The sequence below is a fragment of the Paramormyrops kingsleyae genome, chromosome 21, assembly GCF_048594095.1.
Source record: "Paramormyrops kingsleyae isolate MSU_618 chromosome 21, PKINGS_0.4, whole genome shotgun sequence".
In the NCBI taxonomy this organism is placed as follows: Eukaryota; Metazoa; Chordata; class Actinopteri; order Osteoglossiformes; family Mormyridae; genus Paramormyrops; species Paramormyrops kingsleyae.
The window spans coordinates 11,708,500-11,730,421 of NC_132817.1; the positions used below are offsets into that span (position 1 = coordinate 11,708,500).

At 45.7% G+C, this 21,922-nt stretch overlaps 1 protein-coding gene across 1 annotated transcript in view; it reads right to left on the reverse strand.

The window, feature by feature from the left end:
* The window catches only part of LOC111847677 (neuronal growth regulator 1-like), an 81,022-nt gene that overhangs the window by 37,905 nt on the left and 21,195 nt on the right, over positions 1 to 21,922 (reverse strand). The window contains exons 3-4 of the mRNA XM_023819090.2: positions 9,602 to 9,727; positions 7,676 to 7,807 (exon numbers count right to left, since the gene is read on the reverse strand). Of these exons, the coding sequence (XP_023674858.1) occupies positions 7,676 to 7,807; positions 9,602 to 9,727 (258 nt within the window). The remainder of the gene's footprint in view (positions 1 to 7,675; positions 7,808 to 9,601; positions 9,728 to 21,922) is intronic.

The window sequence follows — 21,922 nt, forward strand, 5'->3', positions numbered from 1 at the left end:
TCCCTAAGACATTTTTGCATGTTTTTTTTTTTATTATTAAAATTAGATGTTGTGTTGTGTAGTTCATTTAATTTCTCATGTTTGGAATCTGCTTAAGGGTATTCTCAGGGAATTATAGGCAAAAATGGATCCTTGATCCTTGTTTTAAAGCTTCTAAATACAAGGTCCTGCATTATTTCATTGATACTGCTCAGTACTGAGATACGCATTAATTTGGTGCTTCATGATAGATTAGAACTGTTGCTTATTTCCCCTCCTACAGTGATCATCTACGGAGCTCCTGTAACGGCAGCCCTGCCAGGGAAACATCGAGGACTGCAGTGACCGTCTACAGAGCTCCTGTAACGGCAGCCCTGACAGGGAAACAGCGAGGACTGCAGTGACCATCTGTGAAGCTCCTGTAACGGCAGCCCTGACAGGGAAACAGCGAGGACTGCAGTGACCATCTGTGAAGCTCCTGTAACGGCAGCCCTGACAGGGAAACAGCGAGGACTGCAGTGACCGTCTACAGAGCTCCTGTAACAACAGCCCTGCCAGGGAAACAGCGAGGACTGCAGTGACCGTCTGTGAAGCTCCTGTAACGGCAGCCCTGCCAGGGAAACAGCGAGGACTGCAGTGACCGTCTGTGAAGCTCCTGTAACGGCAGCCCTGACAGGGAAACAGCGAGGACTGCAGTGACCGTCTACAGAGCTCCTGTAACAACAGCCCTGCCAGGGAAACAGCGAGGACTGCAGTGACCGTCTGTGAAGCTCCTGTAACGGCAGCCCTGCCAGGGAAACAGCGAGGACTGCAGTGACCGTCTGTGAAGCTCCTGTAACGGCAGCCCTGACAGGGAAACAGCGAGGACTGCAGTGACCGTCTACAGAGCTCCTGTAACGGCAGCCCTGCCAGGGAAACAGCGAGGACTGCAGTGACCGTCTGTGAAGCTCCTGTAATGGCAGCCCTGCCAGGGAAACAGCGAGGACTGCAGTGACCGTCTGTGAAGCTCCTGTAATGGCAGCCCTGACAGGGAAACAGCGAGGACTGCAGTGACCGTCTACAGAGCTCCTGTAACAACAGCCCTGCCAGGGAAACAGCGAGGACTGCAGTGACCGTCTGTGAAGCTCCTGTAATGGCAGCCCTGACAGGGAAACAGCGAGGACTGCAGTGACCGTCTACAGAGCTCCTGTAACAACAGCCCTGCCAGGGAAACAGCGAGCACTGCAGTGACCGTCTGTGAAGCTCCTGTAATGGCAGCCTTGACTGGGAAACAGCGAGGACTGCAGTGACCATCTACAGAGCTCCTGTAACAACAGCCCTGCCAGGGAAACAGCGAGGACTGCAGTGACCGTCTGTGAAGCTCCTGTAATGGCAGCCCTGACAGGGAAACAGCGAGGACTGCAGTGACCGTCTGTGAAGCTCCTGTAACGGCAGCCCTGACAGGGAAACAGCGAGGACTGCAGTGACCGTCTACAGAGCTCCTGTAACAACAGCCCTGACAGGGAAACAGCGAGGACTGCAGTGACCGTCTACAGAACTCCTGTAACAACAGCCCTGCCAGGGAAACAGCGAGGACTGCAGTGACCGTCTGTGAAGCTCCTGTAATGGCAGCCCTGACAGGGAAACAGCGAGGACTGCAGTGACCGTCTGTGAAGCTCCTGTAATGGCAGCCTTGACTGGGAAACAGCGAGGACTGCAGTGACCATCCCGCCCAAAGGTTCCGGTAGGCCGGGTTCCCGAGGAAGCAGCCGGTCGCCGGGACGACCTGCGGCATCCCATGGCAGCGTGCCGTGCCCTCGACACGCCTTGCAGGCCCTGGGACGAGCGGTGAAACGTGCGAAGAGCATGCTCGCTCCTGACAGGGTGTTAGATGCCTACCTGCAGCCCAGGAGCTGTGAAGTAGCTAGCCCCCCCGCTGGGCTGATTCGGCTTTCCTGTGAAAGCATGGGCCGGGGGGTGGGGGGGACACTTTCCATGTGTTCTCACGCTGCCATAACAGACGCTTGCCAGTCGGTGATGGCGAGGCGCTCAATTGGCCTGTGGCTACTTGTAAGGGTTCACAGCATTAATTAATGCGATAATGCAGCGCATTCGCCCAGCAGGCAGCCTGTGCCCTCACACGTCCAAGGTTGCGGTTTGGCTTTCAGCCCCCATTCCGTGGGAGTGGTCAGGGGCGCCGGTCTTGTTCCGCGTGGGTGGACCCCAGATACGACGAGCATATCTGGGAAGACGAAAAGCCAATGAAGGCCTTCGATGGTGCAAAATAAAGAGCATGGAATATTACCCACCCATGCAAGGAAAAATGGAACTCGCAGTCACATGACACGTTTAACCACTGGCTTTTGTGTCCCATCTACAGTTGTCGTGTCGCGTGGGAAGACGTGCGGGGCGTCGCGGACAGAGGGATCCGATATGCTTTTATTGGGCCGCACAAAGGCACCCCATCCAACAGGGAAGCGGGGTCCACAGATACCGGCAAGCGGGAGAGACGTGGGCTGCAAGCAGGGCTGCAGAAGGCCCCACCCCGGAGGAAAGAGAAAGCTATTCTCCAGTCCCGCTAATATTAGATATTCATGTAGAAATAATTATATCCGTCGCCGACTCAAAGGCTTTGGTCCAGTGATGGTTTAATGGAAGACTCCGGGAAAAATAATGGTACAGTTATCTCGCCAAAAGGTCTGGCGTATTTTCAAAGCGGTCGCCCGGCTTTACACTCTGCCGCCGTAAGACCTCCTTACAGACAGTAAAAAATGGTACCGGGCAAAGTCATACTTATTATTTTCTTGCAGAAACACTGGATGTCTTCTTTTTTTCTTAACCCACTAATGCCGAAGCCTGAATTGTCTCCCTAAAATTGCAACGGCAGGGATAAATGAGAAAAGACAGACGAAAAATAAGAGCGCATGAGGAATAATTGAGATTTTAGACTAAGAGGATATGACGGGTAGAGAGAAAGAGAAGCAGCAACTGGGATTTTAATCCAAATTTAAGATCTCCTGTACCGTTGATAAAGCGAGATCTATTTTTTAGATCCAGTGAAGCATTCTGTGAAGATCTGTCAGATCAGTGAGTCTCATCTTTCTGATTACAGCGATTTCATTTATCGTGGAGAAGTTCAGCAGAAAAACCTCAACTATAATAACAATTCCGCCTATAACTACCCCCGATCTGAATGCATATCACGCCTGACTGCCATCATTTCAGATTTTATATTTCCTTAATTTAAAATGATTTTTCCAGCTGAGAAACAAGGATTTTCCCCGTCACTGTGTGCAGCATAATACTCTCTGTTTTCTATAAACAGCTGGGGCGAGCAGATCTCAGAGCGGAGATCTTGCCAGCGTTTGACTGATGGGGACATTAACACTGAAAATGACGCCCATCAGCAGACTTGCACAGCAAATGGATCCTGCAGTCTAAATGCAGTTTTCATGCGTGTGACTGAAACATACATCGCTTAACCTCAATCTATAGTACCAGCCAAAAGTGGACAAGCCAAGCCACCTACAAAGGAGACTGACAGAGTGTCGCATCACTTGACCTGGCCATCGGACCTAAACACAGTTGGAATGGGTTTGCAGGAGTTTAAACGGAGAGTGAAGGAAAAGCTGCCAATGAGTGCTGAGCATATGTGGAACCTCCCCCAGGACAGCTGGAAAAGCATCCCAGGAGGCCACCTCATGAGGCAGTAGAGTCAGGAAATACCCTGGAGTGATTGGGGTTAAGGGCCTTGGTCAGGCACCCAATGGTGGCATCACCAGCAACCTTCTGAGACCCAACCCATAGAGCGCACATTATGAATTTTTTTGTTTAATACTTTTTTTGGCCAGTGCATAATTCCATATATGTTATTTTATAGCTCTGATGTCTTTATTCTACAATGTAGAGAACAGTACAAATCAAAGTTTCTATGGGTAGATGTGTCCAAACTTTTGACTGGTACTGTATGTGCAGGTGGTATTCAGCTCCGTCAATCACAAGCTGACAGTGTCAACCTTTACAAGATACATCACTTTGAGCTGAGCTATATTTAGTAGGTGGATCAGTCTCTGGTACTGGTGCCCCACACTTCTGTTGTTTGTGTACTGGATATAACCCAAAATCAGCACACAGCAAGACCCATAATTTCAAAATGCTACCCTTAACTGTGATCGGGGTTTACTAGTACACTGAAGAAGGCTCTGCTTGTAAACTGCACTTTCAACACTCATCACCCAATAAAGGAGATGGGATATTTACTTTCTCATCCATTTAGTTCCAAAGCAACACAAGAGTGAGGACCAGAAAGCAGGGGCAGGCAGTGTTTCTGGAGCAGCTGGGTTTAAGGGCCTTGCTCAAGGGCCCAATGATGAAAGCGGATTTGAACCAGAAACCTTCCACTCATGGGACCAGAACTACACACCACCCGTCTACAGGCTAAACTTTTTCCAGAATGGGCTTTGTGTGACACCAGCAGGTCCTCCTTTCTGGGACCTTCTAAAACCGCCTTCCCAACAGGCACTGTCACACTTCATTCCTCCCGTGAGCCTGGGCTTCTCTCTCTCTCTCTCTCCGTCTCCCCACCCCTCTCTCTCTCTTGCCTGCCGCTCCATCACAAACCTGCCACCCGCCGCCTTGACCCCCATCCGTTCCGCGGCGTTCCGGACAATGGCTCCGGTCGTCTCCCCATTCATCTCAGATGCCCCTCTCCAGCGCTCGCTTTCCATCTCCCTTTAAAAGGGCTCAAATCAAACCCCTTTTGAAGAAAAACGTCTCCCAGGCCATTCAGAGGAAGACAATTATCGCTCAGTTTCCCTCCACGCTTTTCTGGCTCCATGTGACGTACAATAGACCCTCCGCCTTCATCTCGAATATTAATCCCCTTGGTCGTGGCCGGTTCGGCTTTAAGGTCAGCCAGTCGGCAGGGATCACCCCTTTGGGATCCACCCCGCTGAGCCTCTGACACTCCACAGTCCGCCAGAGTGCCCAATCTTTTGCATAAGCTGATACTTCTTGATCTCTCAGCTGTGTCGGTCAGCCAGCCAGCAGTCCAACCGGCATGATACCGATATGGAAACCAGGGTTCCGACGTGCTTTAGATCCTCAGATCTTCAAAATGCTCCTCCTGGCATCTGGACCAGACTCTACGCCTCTCTTGTCTACATGACAGTTACTCTCCTCTGGCTGCACTTGCTATCAGGGCCCCTCAGATTCAACACTCGGCTGTCGATTCAAGCCTTCGATTCGAACACGATCCTCTCTCACGCCTCAGGCCTGGGGTGATCTCTCATCCAACCATCATAAAGGCGAAACCCAACAAATTTAAAGAATGCTATTGCTTCATTAATTTAATGTCTCATATTAATCATTTCCCATGTTCCAGATCGAATCACACCTTCCACTGTTAGGATATTTCAGACGAACAAACGAGGCAGATTAATAAACCGGCTCAGAGGAACGTGACAAATCACACGTAGAGTTAGGGTGCCGACTACACCCTCCTTACACTTTCACCTGCGGTATGACATTATCACCTTGGAAACAGAGAATTATAGCAGTGAACAGCAAGAAACCAGTTTCAAAGCAGAACATAACCTCACCCGTCTGAGCTGATAAAATATATGAAGGAAGTCATTTTTCAAAAGTATTGGTTAAAGAGGCCAGTTTGGCTTAAGATTAACTACTTGAAGGAATTTTTCCAAAGTGCCCACACACACACGCACGCACAGATACACAGACAGAGAGAGAGACACACACACACACACACACAACCTGAGCCTTAACATCATGTTTTAACATCTCAGGGGTATCTCTGCAGCTCTGACTTAAGCCAATGGACAAAGACGATGGATACTAACCATGATTACCGATAACAGTATTTAATGAGGCTGTTCTGTATAGGAGAAGAACTAGCGTCGGAGAAAAATATCCGACAAGCACTTGCAGATGGACCCCAGAATGCGGCATCGGAGCGTGCAGGTAGGTAGTCCACGTTAAAGGGAACGCTGACTGTCCTCCTGTAGGAAATGCCGCTGGACGCAGTTCCAGATGTGCATGGCAGACGTGATTCCTCCTGACAGCAGGAGAGAAATTTGGCCGGTACTGCAATTCTCCCCGTCTAAAATCTTACCAGTGAAAAGCAACAACGGAACGGCTTATCAAGAAAATCGGGAGAATTCCTGGTGGGCCACCCCGGTCAAAGTCCGGCGACAGCCCCCAAACCCCCTCACGAATTTTAGCATTGGGGACCCCACCCTCCCCCAAGGCTAGCCTGAGATGTGACTTTCCTGGGCTGAAACTCAGTCCCATTCCAACCCTGGTGAAGACTAAAATATCTACTACCACGACATTGGCCATTTTCCATTTTCCACTCCGTATAATCTCCAATTATTCCATATCTTCACCTTTGTAATGGTTTTCAAAATAAATATGAGACAAATGCATGTATATATATATATATATATATATATATAATATTGCACTTCCATAAATATGTATAAATAAATATTAAGTTAATGTTTTTTAATACAAGTGGAAATTTTAAAAAACCAAACACTTCTTGCCTTATGAGGTATTGTCTGGTTCTGAGTGTAGGTGTGAAGAAACCCCCCCCCCCCCCGTTTCCCTTTAAAAAGTTTTAAAATACCCAGAGGTCTCACTGAACAGTGTGGCTTTTCTTCCAGTTCTGTGCTCTGGCAGGAGACATCAATAGGCATGAAAAGATCATTATCAGCGTGTATAAATGACTCGGCGATGGGGCTCGTTGAGCGGCGCTGCTGCCTGCCACCAGCGCACTTGGATTACTCATTAAACCTCTCGCATGCTTTTAAAAGACTCATTACTGCCGTAATTGAATCGTTCTTGTTACACACTGACCTCTCCTCGCCACAAAAAAATAATTTATTTTCCGAAAAGGAGAATCATCCGGTAACATATTAGCAAAAACCAAGAGCAGCGAAAGAATGGCGATGATGATAGGAGGAGACTGAACGCCACATGTAGCATTAGCATCTTCCTACGTGTTTTATCTACTTAGAGCGGCTGATTACGAAGCATGATTTTATTACATATTCAGCAGGGGCACATTTAAGGATACGAAAGCGATTTCTGCCTTAAGATCAGAAGAAATGTGGTTGTGTATGCGTGTCATTAGATAATTGCATTTCATTGCATACGTACCAGTACCAGTCAAAAGTTTGGACACGCCAGGCCGCCTCCAAGGGAGACTGATAGAGAGAGTGATAGAGTGTCATGCCACATGACCTAAACTCAGCAGAAATGGTTCTGGAGGAGTTTGACCAGAGAGTGAAGGAAATGTGCCCAATGAGAGCTCAGCATTTGTGGGACCTCCTTCAGGACGGCTGGAAAAGCATCCCAGGAGGCCACCTCATGGTGTATAGAGAAGACAAGAAGGTCAGCCAGTCCCTGGATTAAGGTTAAGGCAAATAGAGTTAAGGGCCTTGCTCACGAAGGGCCCAATGGTGGGATCACTCTGCCGACCCAGGGAAGCGACAACCTTCTGAGTCCCAACACACAGAGCTGCCCCCCCCAAAAAAATAATATTTTTTGTTGTTTAATACTTTTTTGGTCAGTGCATGATTCCATATATGTTATAGTTTTGAGAATAGTACAAATAAACATTTATGTAGATGGGTGTGTCCAAACTTTTGACTGGTACCGTATGAGGAAAATGAGGTGGGTCAGCTCCTGTACTCACAGTCCACTGTGACTCGCACCGTCCGGGTGTCCGGGTAGGAGATATCGTTCTGAGCGCTGCACTCATAATCTCCCGCCTGGTCGCGCGTGACTCCAGTGATGGTTAGGTACTCCCCGGCATCAAACTTCTTAGCTAGAAAAACACATGGAATGACTTATTCAAAACCTACAAAAACATATTTCAATGGTGCAAGGGCGTAACTTTGGCTGGAACATTGGAGGGTTTGAGGTCTCCACCCATTACGGGGGAAACATAATTATTGGGGGGGGTTGTATTAGCTGGTAATTTATGGCCATGCAATGGTGTGACTTTGGAACGTATTGACTGCTGCACACAAACAGCAAGGCAACAGGAGAAAAGTCAACACACATTAAGCCTGTTTTGGAAACTATAAAAATTCTGTCCAATTAACCAGTTTAAAAGGAAACGGGGAACATATATACGGGTAAAAAACAATCATAAAAAAGAAATAGAAAATGCAGTAAGCACAGTCCAGGTGGGGGGAGAAAGGGGGGGCTCAGCTGGATGTTGGCTTATTGACAAATAACAGGAAGATAGAAAAACCAGTCATTCAAACAGCTTTATTCATACACATTGCGGGAGTCAATCCTGTGCGGCTTCCTCCAAGAGGGATTCCTATGCAACACTGCGGTCTTTTCACACAAGAGGGAAATGCGATGTAACAAAAATGCCAAATTATGCAATTCTACGGTCCTTGGATGCTGAAGGATTTTACTTTGATCTGTCATATACACTTACTTGGATTCGGTTTGTTGAAAAAATGTTGGGGATTTCAAACAAACACCTTTAGGACTGGAACTACATGTTCCGTCATTAAAAACTTGTGGTCTTTGGTAAATCGTCTGCCTAAAATAACACGGACAGATTTTTAAGTGCCACATTAATATAACTTAAACTCTGAATCAGTATTTAATCGGACGATAGATAGGGCACACGCCTGCTATAGCCACCTGGAGGAAGGGTCAATCTGCTGGACCTCCCATCACTCTTCATTTATCTGAGGAGACATCAGCGAGCTTCACCGTCAAACCAAGCAATATGAGAGTTACAGTATCCCCGCGTCCTGTAATTGCTGGAGTACTGCAGTATGCGGTATGAGAGCAATTACAAGTCCCGTGAGGAAAGGAAACACCACTAGCTATCAGTGGGCCATCAAACGCGTGTCTCAGACCTACTTAAAATGTGAGAATACTGCCAGTTAACAGGCAATGAAGTAACATTGGCTTACGGGGGTCCATGCAGAGCTCACTAGCCAAATTATAGACAGCTCGCTGTTGCTGCTAATTGTGTCTTCAAACTAAATGTAGCGCTTTGTCTTATAATCAATTCAAATCAATTCACTTTGTTGAAGTGATCGAAGGGAGGACTCAGAGTGTTTAGCAGAGAACAGCAGCAGACTCTAGGAAACCGTAGACAAGACAGAATTACAGGTTTGAGTGCCGGTGCTGTCTGAAACAGCTATTACTCTGCCATCCCCAACAGCAGTCATTTTAGTGTTTATATTCATGCTCTGTAAGCCTTGTAGGGGATACTGTCCATAAGCACCAAATGGTAAAGCTGTTAATGCAAAAAAAAATACAAAAAAAAAACAAAAAAAAAACTCGTTAACACTCATGGGTCATTTAATCTGTAATATGTGTGTTCCTCTTGTGTTGTGGACAAAGGCATAAAGTTACATTGATCCTGAGCTCATTAGAGTCGTGAACCTATAGGGAGTGCCCATGTGAAATATCTTACTGTTCCATAATTCAAGGCAAAGTGTTTGATTAGTCGATGTGATTATCTGATTAGTCTGGTTAATTGTATCTCTTTCTAGAAGACTGTACAGGTAAGGGTCCCAATCGGGGTCTTTGTGAAAGACCCGGGATCTATCCGTCATGCAGACATCACAAGGGAAATACCCACCTAAAGGAGTCACGTGTCTCCAGAAGATAGTAGGTTCTGGCTTCCCGGTGGCCATACAGCTCAGCGTGATGTCACTGCCTTCGTTAACCGTGATGTTGGGGGAAATGTCGTATATCTTGGGAGGAACTGAAAAGAGATAAACAACAAGCCAACAATGATTAATTCAAATTAATAAGAAAAGACTCTGAGTACCTGGAAATTGCTTGAGACATGCATATCACTGCCTTTAAGACAAACCGCCTGTTTATCCAGCAGATCTTTGAGCACAGTTGGATAGAAGCACAACTAGCTATTCGCAGAATGTCAGATGTGTGGTGGCATGTAACCAGGATGCTTATGGATGTGTCTTGTCCTCACCAGCCGGTTTCCCCCGGCGACGGAGCTCGTGGATTCGCACCTCCGCCTGAAAGCTGCTGCGAGGCTGTTGCAGAAGACGACAATCCCGTTTTGCGAGGAGCTAGTGAGAGGTACCCCATATTCTCCTCACACATTCCTCATTTGACCAATTAAACACGCTCCTCTCCCTACCTCTCAAAACCCCAATTAAACCTTCCTGCAGCAGCACGGATTTGAGGTTCTGTTATACTCATTTGCACCCTCTCGGACAAACAAACATCGGTGATTAATCTCTCTGCCTCTTAAGGCTGCCGGGCTTTAACACTCGGATGAACGGCTCGCAATTCACACTACTGAGAAAATAGAAGTGCAGACGAATACTGTACTTAATTTGTCACGCAGGCTCATGCTAAGAAATCAGCTGTCAGTCCAATCTCCCCCTCCCCCCCCCCCCCCCCCCGCCCCAGCTACACAGGCTGAAGCAGACGTTCTCCTCTTTCTTCTCCCGCTTTATGAAATTTGATCCATGGTTGCCCTACCATAAACACTGCACTTCTCTCTGCCTGCTGAAACAGCGTTATGTCATTCTTTCGCTCAGCACAGTAGATCAAAATGTACTCAGCAACCTGACTGAATGACATTGGCAGTCGTCCCCCCCCCCTCCCCCCACGCCCAGATACCCAGGACAAAATAATTATGGTTTGTTCAGTCATTGATTGATAGCTAATTTCACAATAGCAGTGTGCTTGGCCTTCTGATAAGTTTACGTTATAAAAATGCTTCTAGGGAGTGATTCTGGAATAATTTGGGAATGTAGCTATCATCCCGAAAGCTTTTGTGGAAGCAAAAAAATGAAAATGAAAAAGGGTAAAAAATGGGCAAGCTATTACTCTGTTCCAGGGACTGTATGATCCTGATTCTGCAAAATCTGTATGGCCCTTTAGATAAAATCATTTATTAAATAGTTTACATTTAAACAAGCTCTCTCTCTGATATTTAAGTACCAAGTATCCTTTCTGATATGCATAGAACAAGTAACCTTTCCAAGTAAATACTTGGATAGTTACATGCGAAGTAACGTTTTTGATGTTCAAGTACTTTCATAACCAGCAACCTCTCTGAAATTTAACTTGACAAAGAGAACCTCCCAGACACTCTGTTTTAAACTGTATTTAACTGTATTTTACACGGGAGTGTAATTTTACGAATTTCTTTGAAGCAACATAAATTTCCAAGGTCATTGTAATTTGATGAGATGCCACCACATGTGAAATTACCAAAATGTACTTATCTGACCAAGGGCAGCTTGTATCTAATATAGCACCCCCCTCCCCCCCAATGTCAGTGGCTGAGTCAATACCATAAACATTAGCATTTACTTATACTGCTGGGTGTTTTACTGGAGTAATTCAGGTTAAATACTTTGCTCAAGGGTATTGCAGCATGACTCCATTGAGATCTGAATCACTGACTTGAGGTTAAAAGCCCGTGTCCTTGACCACTAAGCTGCCCAGCACTTATTGAGAGACACAAAGACAACCTTATATCAAATCATCCAATCATCTTTCGTGGCTGGAAACTGGGCCCCGCCTTAACCCCTCCCACCAGTCACAGACAGGCCGGCGGGCCCCGCAGCGCTGTACTCTGCTTGCTTCACTTCACTCTGCAACCTCTTGACATTTCTTCAGAAATTGGAAAGATTAACATTTCTGGGTCTGTGATCTTTAGCCGAGATTCTGTAATATGACGTGAAGTGCAGAGGGTACAGGAGGCACTGCAGTAGTCAATTAATTGGGGCCAAAAATGGCCGGAAGTCCCCCACGTACAAAGGTGTGCAAAAAAATACGATACTTTGGCAATACGCTGTAGTTCCACAGTATGGAGGGGGCAGCTGCGGACAGACACACTAACCCGTTAACTGGTCATTAGAAACTAAATACTTCAACCTGTTGAAAGATACGGACAAAGAACATAAAATTCCTACATTTACAAAGAACAGCTCCAACAACCAAGCGAATTCACAAGATTAAAAAAATTAGCTGAGGACATGGAAAAAAAAAACTGGAGTTAAAAAATAAATGTTAAGTTGTCCACGTTGGCTCTTGGCATGAGAATCACCGAGGACTCTTCCAGAGAAGTGGCGTCCCGCGCACTAAGCAGGGAAACACAAGTCTGCTGAAAATAGTCCGAAATCCATTTAAGAGGAGAGGTAAGTCTGCATTGCTTTAGATGCCAGAAGCAACAATAAGAACATCCAAGAGCTTAGGAGACTCGGGGGGGAGGGGTGGCTGGGCATGATGCAAGAAGATGCTCAGAGCCACAAGACTCTGTTGTTCACTGGAGGCCAGCCCAAGAAGGTGCTAGTAACATGGAATCATGGGAAAGGTGTCTCATGCAGCTTTGGCTGGGCAAGAGGTTACACTGGATTGCCGGATTACCGACGGGCAATTAAAACAGACATCAGCATGGCAACCGCAAGGCAAGTGGAAGAACAGGAGAATTACGGCTGCATTAAATCCACAGAACATTACGAGCAGAAGCCAGAGAAGTGTTAATTGAGCTGACTGGCTCCAAACGCCAGTGACCGCAGCCAACACGTCTGCTGGATACGCACGACTTCAAATGCAACGCTAAGGGTTCGGGCATGGGTGGGGGTGGGGAGGGTCGCAAACAATTTTCTGGAATACATGAGGAAAGGCCTTCTAGTCAAGGGTTTAGCAAACCATGCACAATTACGGAGTGAGGGCCCATAAGTCGTGCAATTACTGCGCAGCAGCCATTAACGAGTAAAGTGCTTCATTAGAATATTGATGGGTTTTTTTTTTTAATGAGGTAAAAGGGTTCGTCTGGATATCTGCGATGGAAGTGGTTGCGAGCTCAATGTTATCTGGAGCAAAGAGTCCGGGGGTGTAGGTCACAGGTACCGTGGGGGTTTGGGGTCTGTTGTGCACTCGTCGTTTCTGGAAGTGACCCAGGATTGGCCGGCATAATCCGCTGGGACTGCACGGTGCCCCGAAACAAATGACAGCATGACACAAACCAGAGGTTTAGACGAACTTTAAGGTTGCAAACAGTCACTAATGGTCAGTAAACAAGCGGGACACTAAGAGTCGATGAAAACACACTGTAATCCATGACTAGCTACTAACTCATGCCAACTGAAGTGTGTCGATTTGGATAGTCGTCCGATTCACAATGGGGGGGAGGTGTCAGCGTGTTAGGAGATATTTTTAGCACTGTTGCATGTCGAATGCATGGCATGATGGGACATAGTTTATTGGATTGTAAGATTGTGAGGGGAGGCAATCATTCTCTTCTCTCTCATCCCTGCAAATCCCCTCAGACCCTATGCCCGGCTCAGCCGTGACCTCGGCCCCCTGGTCAGCTGGGCCTCCGCTCTACCCCTTTGCGTTTCTTCTCCCCGGTGGTGTTCTGCCTGTCCTTCCCCACCACCTTTGTTAACCCATTCCCACTCCCGTCTCCGTTCCCTCCTGCCATCCCAGCATCTCGCCTACTCTAACACGGACACATTCTCCCGAATTCTAGCACGCTACAGCATTTACCGATGGATCTGCGGAGATCTGCTGCTGCACTTTGATTGGCAAAACAAGTTAGGGGTTGAGTAATGTTTCCGAATGGCCGCAGGTGCTTCCAAAAAACACTTTAGCTGAAGTAAATTGCCACGACGTTGTACATAAAACTAAAGCAAACAGGAACCATTGGGCGCCTTAAATACAGCTTTCTACACAAATAGACAGGAGCCTGCATCGGACTTAGGCGGTTATGTTTTATTAAACTAAGGGCAGAAAGGCTCTTGGAGAGAGAGATGCCGAAATGAAAGGCAGAAGAGACAAGACGAGAACAAACGAGAGGAATGGAACGGCCATGGGAACATTTAAAAGAGCAAAATCAAAGCAACCGTAGGTTTTCTACTGCAGTGGGGCCATGGTCTTTACTGTCATTCCACTTCAATGTTTTGTTGTATTGTTGTCATTGTAGGCAGACATGGAGAACAGAAACAGTATACCGTTCCACCCTGGATCACTCGTGTTCCCAAAACTGAATCTGCTGAATGGAAGGTTTGAGGAGCCATTTACACTAAAGTTAACTATGCAGCCTGAAAGCTCGCTGGCTGAGGATTGCTAGGGAAAGCCTCACGGCGCCACACGATTATGGGGTCGAGTCTGACCCCAGTTCTGCAAAGGGATTCCTCAGGATGCTTCTGTTCCACCCCACATACGGGTCCAGTAGGTAGATCGCATCCCGTCAGGAAGGAAGGTAGCTGGAGCTGTGAGCTTCTAATATAATATCTTTGCTTATTAGAAGATGTGAAAATGCATAAATTTAAATTATTGTCGATTTCAGTTCTCACGCACATTTTTAAAATAATGTATTGGTTTTCTGTGCCCTTAAGAGACGGCACGCACAATTTAAAAACTAAACAGAAGCCAGCAAATTACAATCCGATATCCTGATCTACCACTTAATCCTGAATGCTAGCCTCACTCTGTTAATACCAGACAGAGGAATTCTCGCATTTTCTTGACCAGGCACAATAATGGTCTTCTAATGCCAAATCTGTCCTTGTCACCAAGTTAAATTAGATAAAGTGAATTTATTTTCATTTCGTTCTGAAGGAACACAGCTATAGGTTTTGCGTGAAGGATTCAGGGGACGCCAAGGAGTAATAAATCAATAAGGAACAATGCATTTTTCTATTGCTGTCTGACAAATGCACTGTCCTGTTTTCAGTCCAAAGGCATCCCTGAAATAATGTTTCAAAGTATTCAAGGACCAACAGACAGAAACAACAGGGCAGGAATGACAGCACTTTAAGACCTAAATAATCTCCTGGAATCGAGACCCTTTTCCAAAGGGTTCACCGTATGAGTGGATGGTTCCAATCCCTCTGAAAAGAAACGGTCCTTGAGAAAGGTCTTGGAGACGGTTTGGACGTGTTTGGACACATTTGAAGAGGTTGTATAGATGTTTGGCTTTGATACCAGGCTCCTTCACATCCCACACCTTTCATGGGAAGGTATCACTCCCATCTTCACATAACCCTAAAAACAACTGGCTGAAGGGTCCAACCAGGCTTGCCAGGTCATGCTCATTAGTTGCAGGCACAACCTTTTTAAAGATCATTTATTTCAATTATGTTCATTCGAGGGAAACGCAGCACTGGTGGGATTTTTCAAAGTATTGCCGTGGCTGGTGAATCTGTTGCCCAAGGTCTCTGAGCCAGTCCTGCTGTTCCCACACACCTGATCACGCCTTTGCCAGATACGGCCTGCCGTGTGACCACGTGTGCTTACAGATGGTCTGTGCGTACCTCACAGGCAGCCAGTTCTGGTTGCTGGATCCACCTTCCTGCATTCTGATGCTCATCTTTGTTGGCGCCTTCTACAGGTTGGGGTTCACACTGCGGGACATTGTTGGGGTTTTTTTTCCCCGCAGATGTCTAAACTAACACCACCATTGTATTGCAGATAGTCCGTTTATGGAGGGTCTTCCAGTCTTTGTCCTCAGGGAACTGTCATTGGTTCCAGCTGAGCTCCTAATTAAATGGGCTTGATTGAGATTCCTCTTCAAAGGAGCTCTGGACAGAAGGTAACCTAAGGTAGGCAGCCAAACACTCAATTTCAGAACTGGGTCGGTTCAGTACATCCTCTGGGGAAGGTGTGGGAAGCTGGTGCCAGACGGTAAGACCATGTTACACGTCTGCTGTGACCTACCCTCGCAACAGAGCGGAGGACGTAAACGACCTTCCCAGAAGGTAGATCAGCAAAACAGAAGCTGCTTATGGAGCCTCCTTGATGCAGGATGCTTTTTGGTCACGACTAAAGATCTGCATACTGCTGATTTCCAGGACACCATTGTGCTTTCGGAGAACTTCCAGAAGTCTCCGCTATGGATGAAACTCAGGAGCTGACCTTGTTTACAGGGAGAACGCTCATCCCGAAATAGTCCGACCAGCATTCCAGGATGTCACGCCGTGCCTGGACCACATCCGCCCGCTGACGGAGCACCACACCCAACTCTCCTGCCACAAGCAGAAGCCATGCGGGGCCCCAGGTGGGGGATTTTCTCAGCCTCGCCTCTGAGTCATCTGGCTCGTATATGCATGAGGGCCCCTCCTCCGCTCCGACGTGGCACAGTGTCACTGCCGCTACCGGAAACCTTGTATCCAAGGCAAAGTGCTATATCGGCCTGACAGACTGCCGGTATTGCGGGAGGAACTTCCTGTCAGCTGATTGGCACACATAAGCCAGCAGGCCAGGGGTCTGTTTTTTTTAACGTTTAATACGGTTGTGAAGGACAGGGTGAGGACAAGATGAACTGATTAGGCCAGATCACAAACCCAGGGCTAAGGTTCAACTTGGCCTCTAGCTAAGGGCGTTCTCACACTAGGCACAGTTGCCGTGTACCGTGCCCGAGTACAATTGTCCCCCCTCCCCTCCCCCGCTGGTCTGCGCTCACATTGTGCTTAATGTTCCGGACCTGAGCATGCTTTCGTCATCACTGTGTGACTTATTATGCAGAAGAAAACACAGAAAGAAAAGCACTGTCGCACAGCACAATGGAGCTTGTGATTAATGTCCTTATTTTGTGGCTTATTTAGAGTTGTTTTGAGTGCGATGACACACGGCCCTCTTACAGATTTATCGAGTATGCAACGCAGCGATTTTCATTTAATCATGCTGCAATATAAAAGATGATGTTTTTTAAGGTTGGTCCCGTATTTTACCAAATATCTTTTTTTGTGTGTGTTGCATCCAGTTGTTCCTTGATACTCACATCAGTCCAGATACCCAGCAAGCACTGCATCTCTGCAGTAGACCAAAGTGACCCCTTTGCTGCCCAGGTCCAACTGAACCATGTTTGGGTCCACCTCTTCAAGCGGTATGGAGCAATCACACTAGTCAAAAGCACTGAACTTTGGGGGTCAAACTTGCACAGTACGAATCGAGTATGTGAACACCCTGACTCTCTCCCTACCTTCTACCAGGGCTACTGAACATGCTCATTTGGATATTCTCCCTTGATAAATGAAGAATCACTCTGTGCTTATGTTTTTGTGGAAACAAAGGGCTGTTCCAGTTATTTTAAGGTATTCGTTTTATTATTCGTTTCCTTAATGTTTATCTTCCTAACAGAATATAAAGAATAGATTCAGATATTTATAGAAAGCAATAGGTTTTTTAGTAATGTTTTCATAGGTTACTCTAATCTTGTCCTTACCTACCTTTGTTTCTGTTTACTAGCATTACTCTTATGGCTGAATTCATTAATAGGATTTTTCTGCATCTTACAGTGAAAACTTTGCAGTGAAAGCTCTGAAGAAGCTGTGGAAGGGGAGGGAGAGAAACGGGGAAGGCGACGTGTCTCAGTGTGACCTTTGACACAGTGCGCAGTATGAGGAAGAGCCCAGTATTGACGGTGAGCGAAGGTAGCGATATGAGAGCACGGCATCAGCCGACTGGAAAGGCGGCCCCTTCGGGCTGCCGGCACTCATTTTTCTTCAGCTCACTTCTGAAATCATTATTGGATGGTTTGGGCTCATAATTTTCCATCATAGTCAAATTTCAGATGCTAATACCCTTTACTATAGTGATGCGGGTGACAATCCAAGCATCTGGTAAGTGCCTTCGAAAAAGGTACGTCATTCTGAAGCGACACACAATGAATTTCGCTGTGGAAACTTAAGTCTTTGGCCAAGGAACCCAAGAGTAACTAGATACATATTTGTACATGATTATTTGGGAGATACATTCAATATTTTTCAAGATACGGGCAGTGCCAAGGAAAAGAACATCTGATTTAGACAACTCATGGCTACGAACGGACTGCCATAAAGCCATTTAAATCAAAAATTCGGGTTAAGTACAAAGGTGCATAACAACGAACTCGCACACTGCCTTTGTGATGATTGTGAAAATATTGTGTGGTTTCAACGCATCGGCTTCAGGGACAGTACAGTAACGCATGTACTTTTATTACTGTATATGATTATTATTATTATTATGTTGTATTACAATTTTCCTTATTTAGCTACAAATTCAACTTAAGGCAGACTTAGGGAACAGGTATCATTTGTAACCTGGGGACCCCCTGTAGGCCTACAATGCGATTATCCTAAGATGACTCGCTGCATTGGGAAAACGGAAGGTGAAAGAGGACAGTCAGCAACAAGATGGATGGACTCAATCATAATAACAATGAACATGCCACTTCAGAGCCTGAAGATCCACAGCGAAGACGGAAAGTTCTGAAAGAGTGCCTTCTCTACGGTCACCAGGAGTCACCATCAATTTAACGGCGCCTAATAATAATAAAAATAATAATCATGCAATATTTTTTCCCTTTTTATTGCAGGTTTTCCTTCAGAGAACGTTTTCGGTTTTAATAACAGAACTGAAACCTGACCGATTGTTGGTACACTTGTTGTAGCCCCCGAGAAACCCCATAATCGCCTTAAGAAATTGGGCGTATATAACAGCCACACCTTCCGGAACTTGCTATTTCACAGACCAAATGACCCACATAAAATGTCTTAACTTGTACTAAGGGTCCGGTACAAAAAGAATATTCCTGTCAGTAACCAACACAACTACAGAACGTCTCATTTTGTCCGAGAGAATGATCGTTTGAAATATATAGTGATCTGAACCACACGATTTCCCGCAGCATGTTAGGCTGATAGATCTGCAAATTACATGTCAGTGTAAAGAGTGCATTCATTTCTATGGTTTTTTTTTTATGACTTGCCTTTGATATTTACCCGTTATTCATGCACCATAGACAAATAAACAAAAGAAATAGTGGTTTTATCAGTTTGATCGTGTTGGGATTGTTTTTAAACGTGTTTAAATGAAGGAGAGTTAAATGGTGCCCGAGATTGCCTGATAATCCAATTAAGGCACACTTATTGGGATAGCATTGATTATGTTTCTAATTTATATCACAGATCATTAAAGAATATCTAATCCTACAGTTTCCCGATAACCGCATGTTGTAACATACTGTTGCATGTTATTTGAAATGAGAACCACAGACAGCAGTGTTGTTATTAATCCACATTTTTCTTTGTCAGGATGACCTTTTTGCCGTTTCTCCCCCACACTCTAATCGTAATTGCAAATGTTACCCAGGAGCACGAGCCCTAAAAGTTTAAAGAGCACCAACGATTTTATCTTAATGCTTGGAAGCAAGAATATAATTCAGAGGATATGGTTAGGGCTCCATAGCATTGCTGATAATCTCTCAAATGGCAAACTCAATTGTGTTTTCCACTCTAATTTAATTACGATTTATTTGCTGGCCTGTTTAATATTTATTACCAATTTGTAAAATAATTTGCTGGACTACGATCAGCGGCAGGGAGTCGTACAGACTGCACCTTTATAATTTAATGTTTTAGTTTTACATGTTATTAAAAAAATGCATAGTAGGTCACTATCTAAAAATGTTCTTTAAAGTAAAGTAAAGGCTTAGCGCAGGGTAAAGTACTGTGACACGGAGTCCATAAGCATGGAGTTTCCATCATTATTACTCATGGTTGAAGTGAGGGGCGGGACTCTTCCTCAATGTGCCTCTGAGAGCCGTCATTTTCCAAACAGTAAATCCGCGCAGGATTTAAAGTTGCGCTACTTTTTACAGGAGTGAAGATCTGTCTTTAATCAGCGGAGACTTAAAACCTCCCAGGCAAGCCCCACCTTAACTTTTCCTCCCAACTATGAGAAAGCCATAAAAGTATAAACATCCCTCCTCCAGTTCCCTAGCCGGTTTACCTGATAATTAATTAGCTGCGGTTAAACCCTCATACCTGGTCATCTTGCCCTCGCAGTCTCTGCTGGAGGCTGTGTGATGGAGCAGACCGAGCCGATCACACTACCATTATCCTCTCCCAGTCCCAACATGAATAAATAAGCCTATAATCATGTCAGCACGAATTACGCGAACGCTTACAGACGCACTGTTGAAATGCAGGCCATTTGCATCAGATGCAATAACTGGCTTGTCTCGGTATAAATCCTGACAGGTTTTCTCAGACTCACTGAATCGTGGGAGCCCATTATAACTCACCTACTACCATCCCTTATTCCAATTATGGGCCCAGAGGAGCCAAACTCAGTGTCACAACCAAGACAGGCCCAGTTTAGGTGAGGAACGAATCTTTTATAGTTTTTTCGTGAATTAAATACGGAAGGACACTTTGTTTTGTTTACAGCTCTGTTGACGCACAAATTCGCCTCCACTTCAGCGGGCTCCTAATCTGTTGGAGTCGGACACGGGCAGTGCTCGTATGCATGCGCCGGGTTTATTTTAAAGGACCACTTCAAACAGCACCTTCTACGCGACATCCCAAATTCGACCGCATTCGCCGTCGGCAAGGCGGGGGGTAGCAAAGACGGCCGACGAGCGTCCATTAGTCCGAGACGTCACGTGGAAAGTAGGAACCGAATTTGCCTGTGAGGAAACGTCGTTTCAAAAGCCGATGGCTTCCTGTGCCTCTGTTTTTGCTGTCAATTTCTAGCCCTGAGCATCGGTTTGCCGGGGAAGAGAGATTTATAACATAGCAGAAATACAGAGGACCATTAACAGAGCGTTCAGGGATTTCGAAGGCAATTATCAGGGGTTGCTAACCTCTCTCATACTTAATGCTCCCGATTCAGTCACACCCCTCCCCCACTCGCTTAAAAACTCCTCACCTCACCTTCCCTTTCGCTCCACCAGCAAGCATTTTGTTTATCTGTTATTTAACCCTCACGGCAGATAAATTATTAACTCAGACTCAGTAAGGATGTGTGTGTCGGTTCCTCCCGCCATGCTTCATTTATTCCTTTTAACCTGAAGAATTAAGAAATAGAATTAATATTTATATTTGTTGTCACTAATAATTCCAGAGTGTTCTTGGACACCCTACAGGAATGCATGTAGCATTACAACAAATAGACCACTTTAATTAAATGCACTTACATCGGCAAGTCTAATATCCTTCAGACGGTTTGAAAGACAAAGAGACGTGCTGAAATTAGTGCCATTTCCCCTTGGCAGGATTTTTATTGCGTGTCTTTGACGTTCTAGTTAGTAAATACCTCAAGGAAAAAACCTGGATGTGGAGAAGACCCGAAAACACTGTGAACTCTCTCCATCCTCCCCCCCTAAAGATGTGACTGATCCAAGGATGTTGTTAAAAGGTTATTCATTAATACAAAGTCAAGGAAAAGGGTGTCACTGATCTTTTCTAGTGCTACAGATCATTATATAGTTAATTGAATACATTCTCCAAACTGCTGTATTTTCAATACAAATGTCTAAGGTGCTTTGTAGGCAAATTTCAGAGCGACTCATTCTCACTTCTCGCATACAGTTGCCCACTTGTATCTTTAAACACAGACCTATGTCTCTTCCAGCATTTAAAGGGAATTGCTTAACAGCAAACTCAGTATACACTGATAGTGTTTCAGCTTCAGAATTAATATGGGAATTACTTTTGTAGATAGTATTGTGATTTTCATTTAGTACCTAGTACTGTGATACTGTATGGAGGAAGAGGAAGTGGCCCTGAAGATCCAGGATCAACCTGAGATCTGTACAGATTATACCGTATTGGCCAAAATATAAGATGACCCCAGTTTCTTAGATGCTATTTTTTGGGAGAAAAAAAAACACCCCCCTTATATTCAGGCCTGTACGGTAATAGCGTTGTACTGGAGTCTATCCCAGGAAGCACATGTTACAGGATACCCCAGAAAGGATGCTGCTCACAGGGGACATACTCACAGTTTCTGGAGAATTTAAAGGCACAGATGCACCCAAGCCAATGTGTTTGAACTGCAGGAGGATACAAGAGCACAGAGGAATCTCTACACACACACAGCTGGGAGGTGAACCCAGGGCCCTGCAGGTATGTAGTCACAGTGAATGTCCACTGTCTGACTAATAAAGGAACCTGAACAGCCTGAATTTCTGATTCATTTT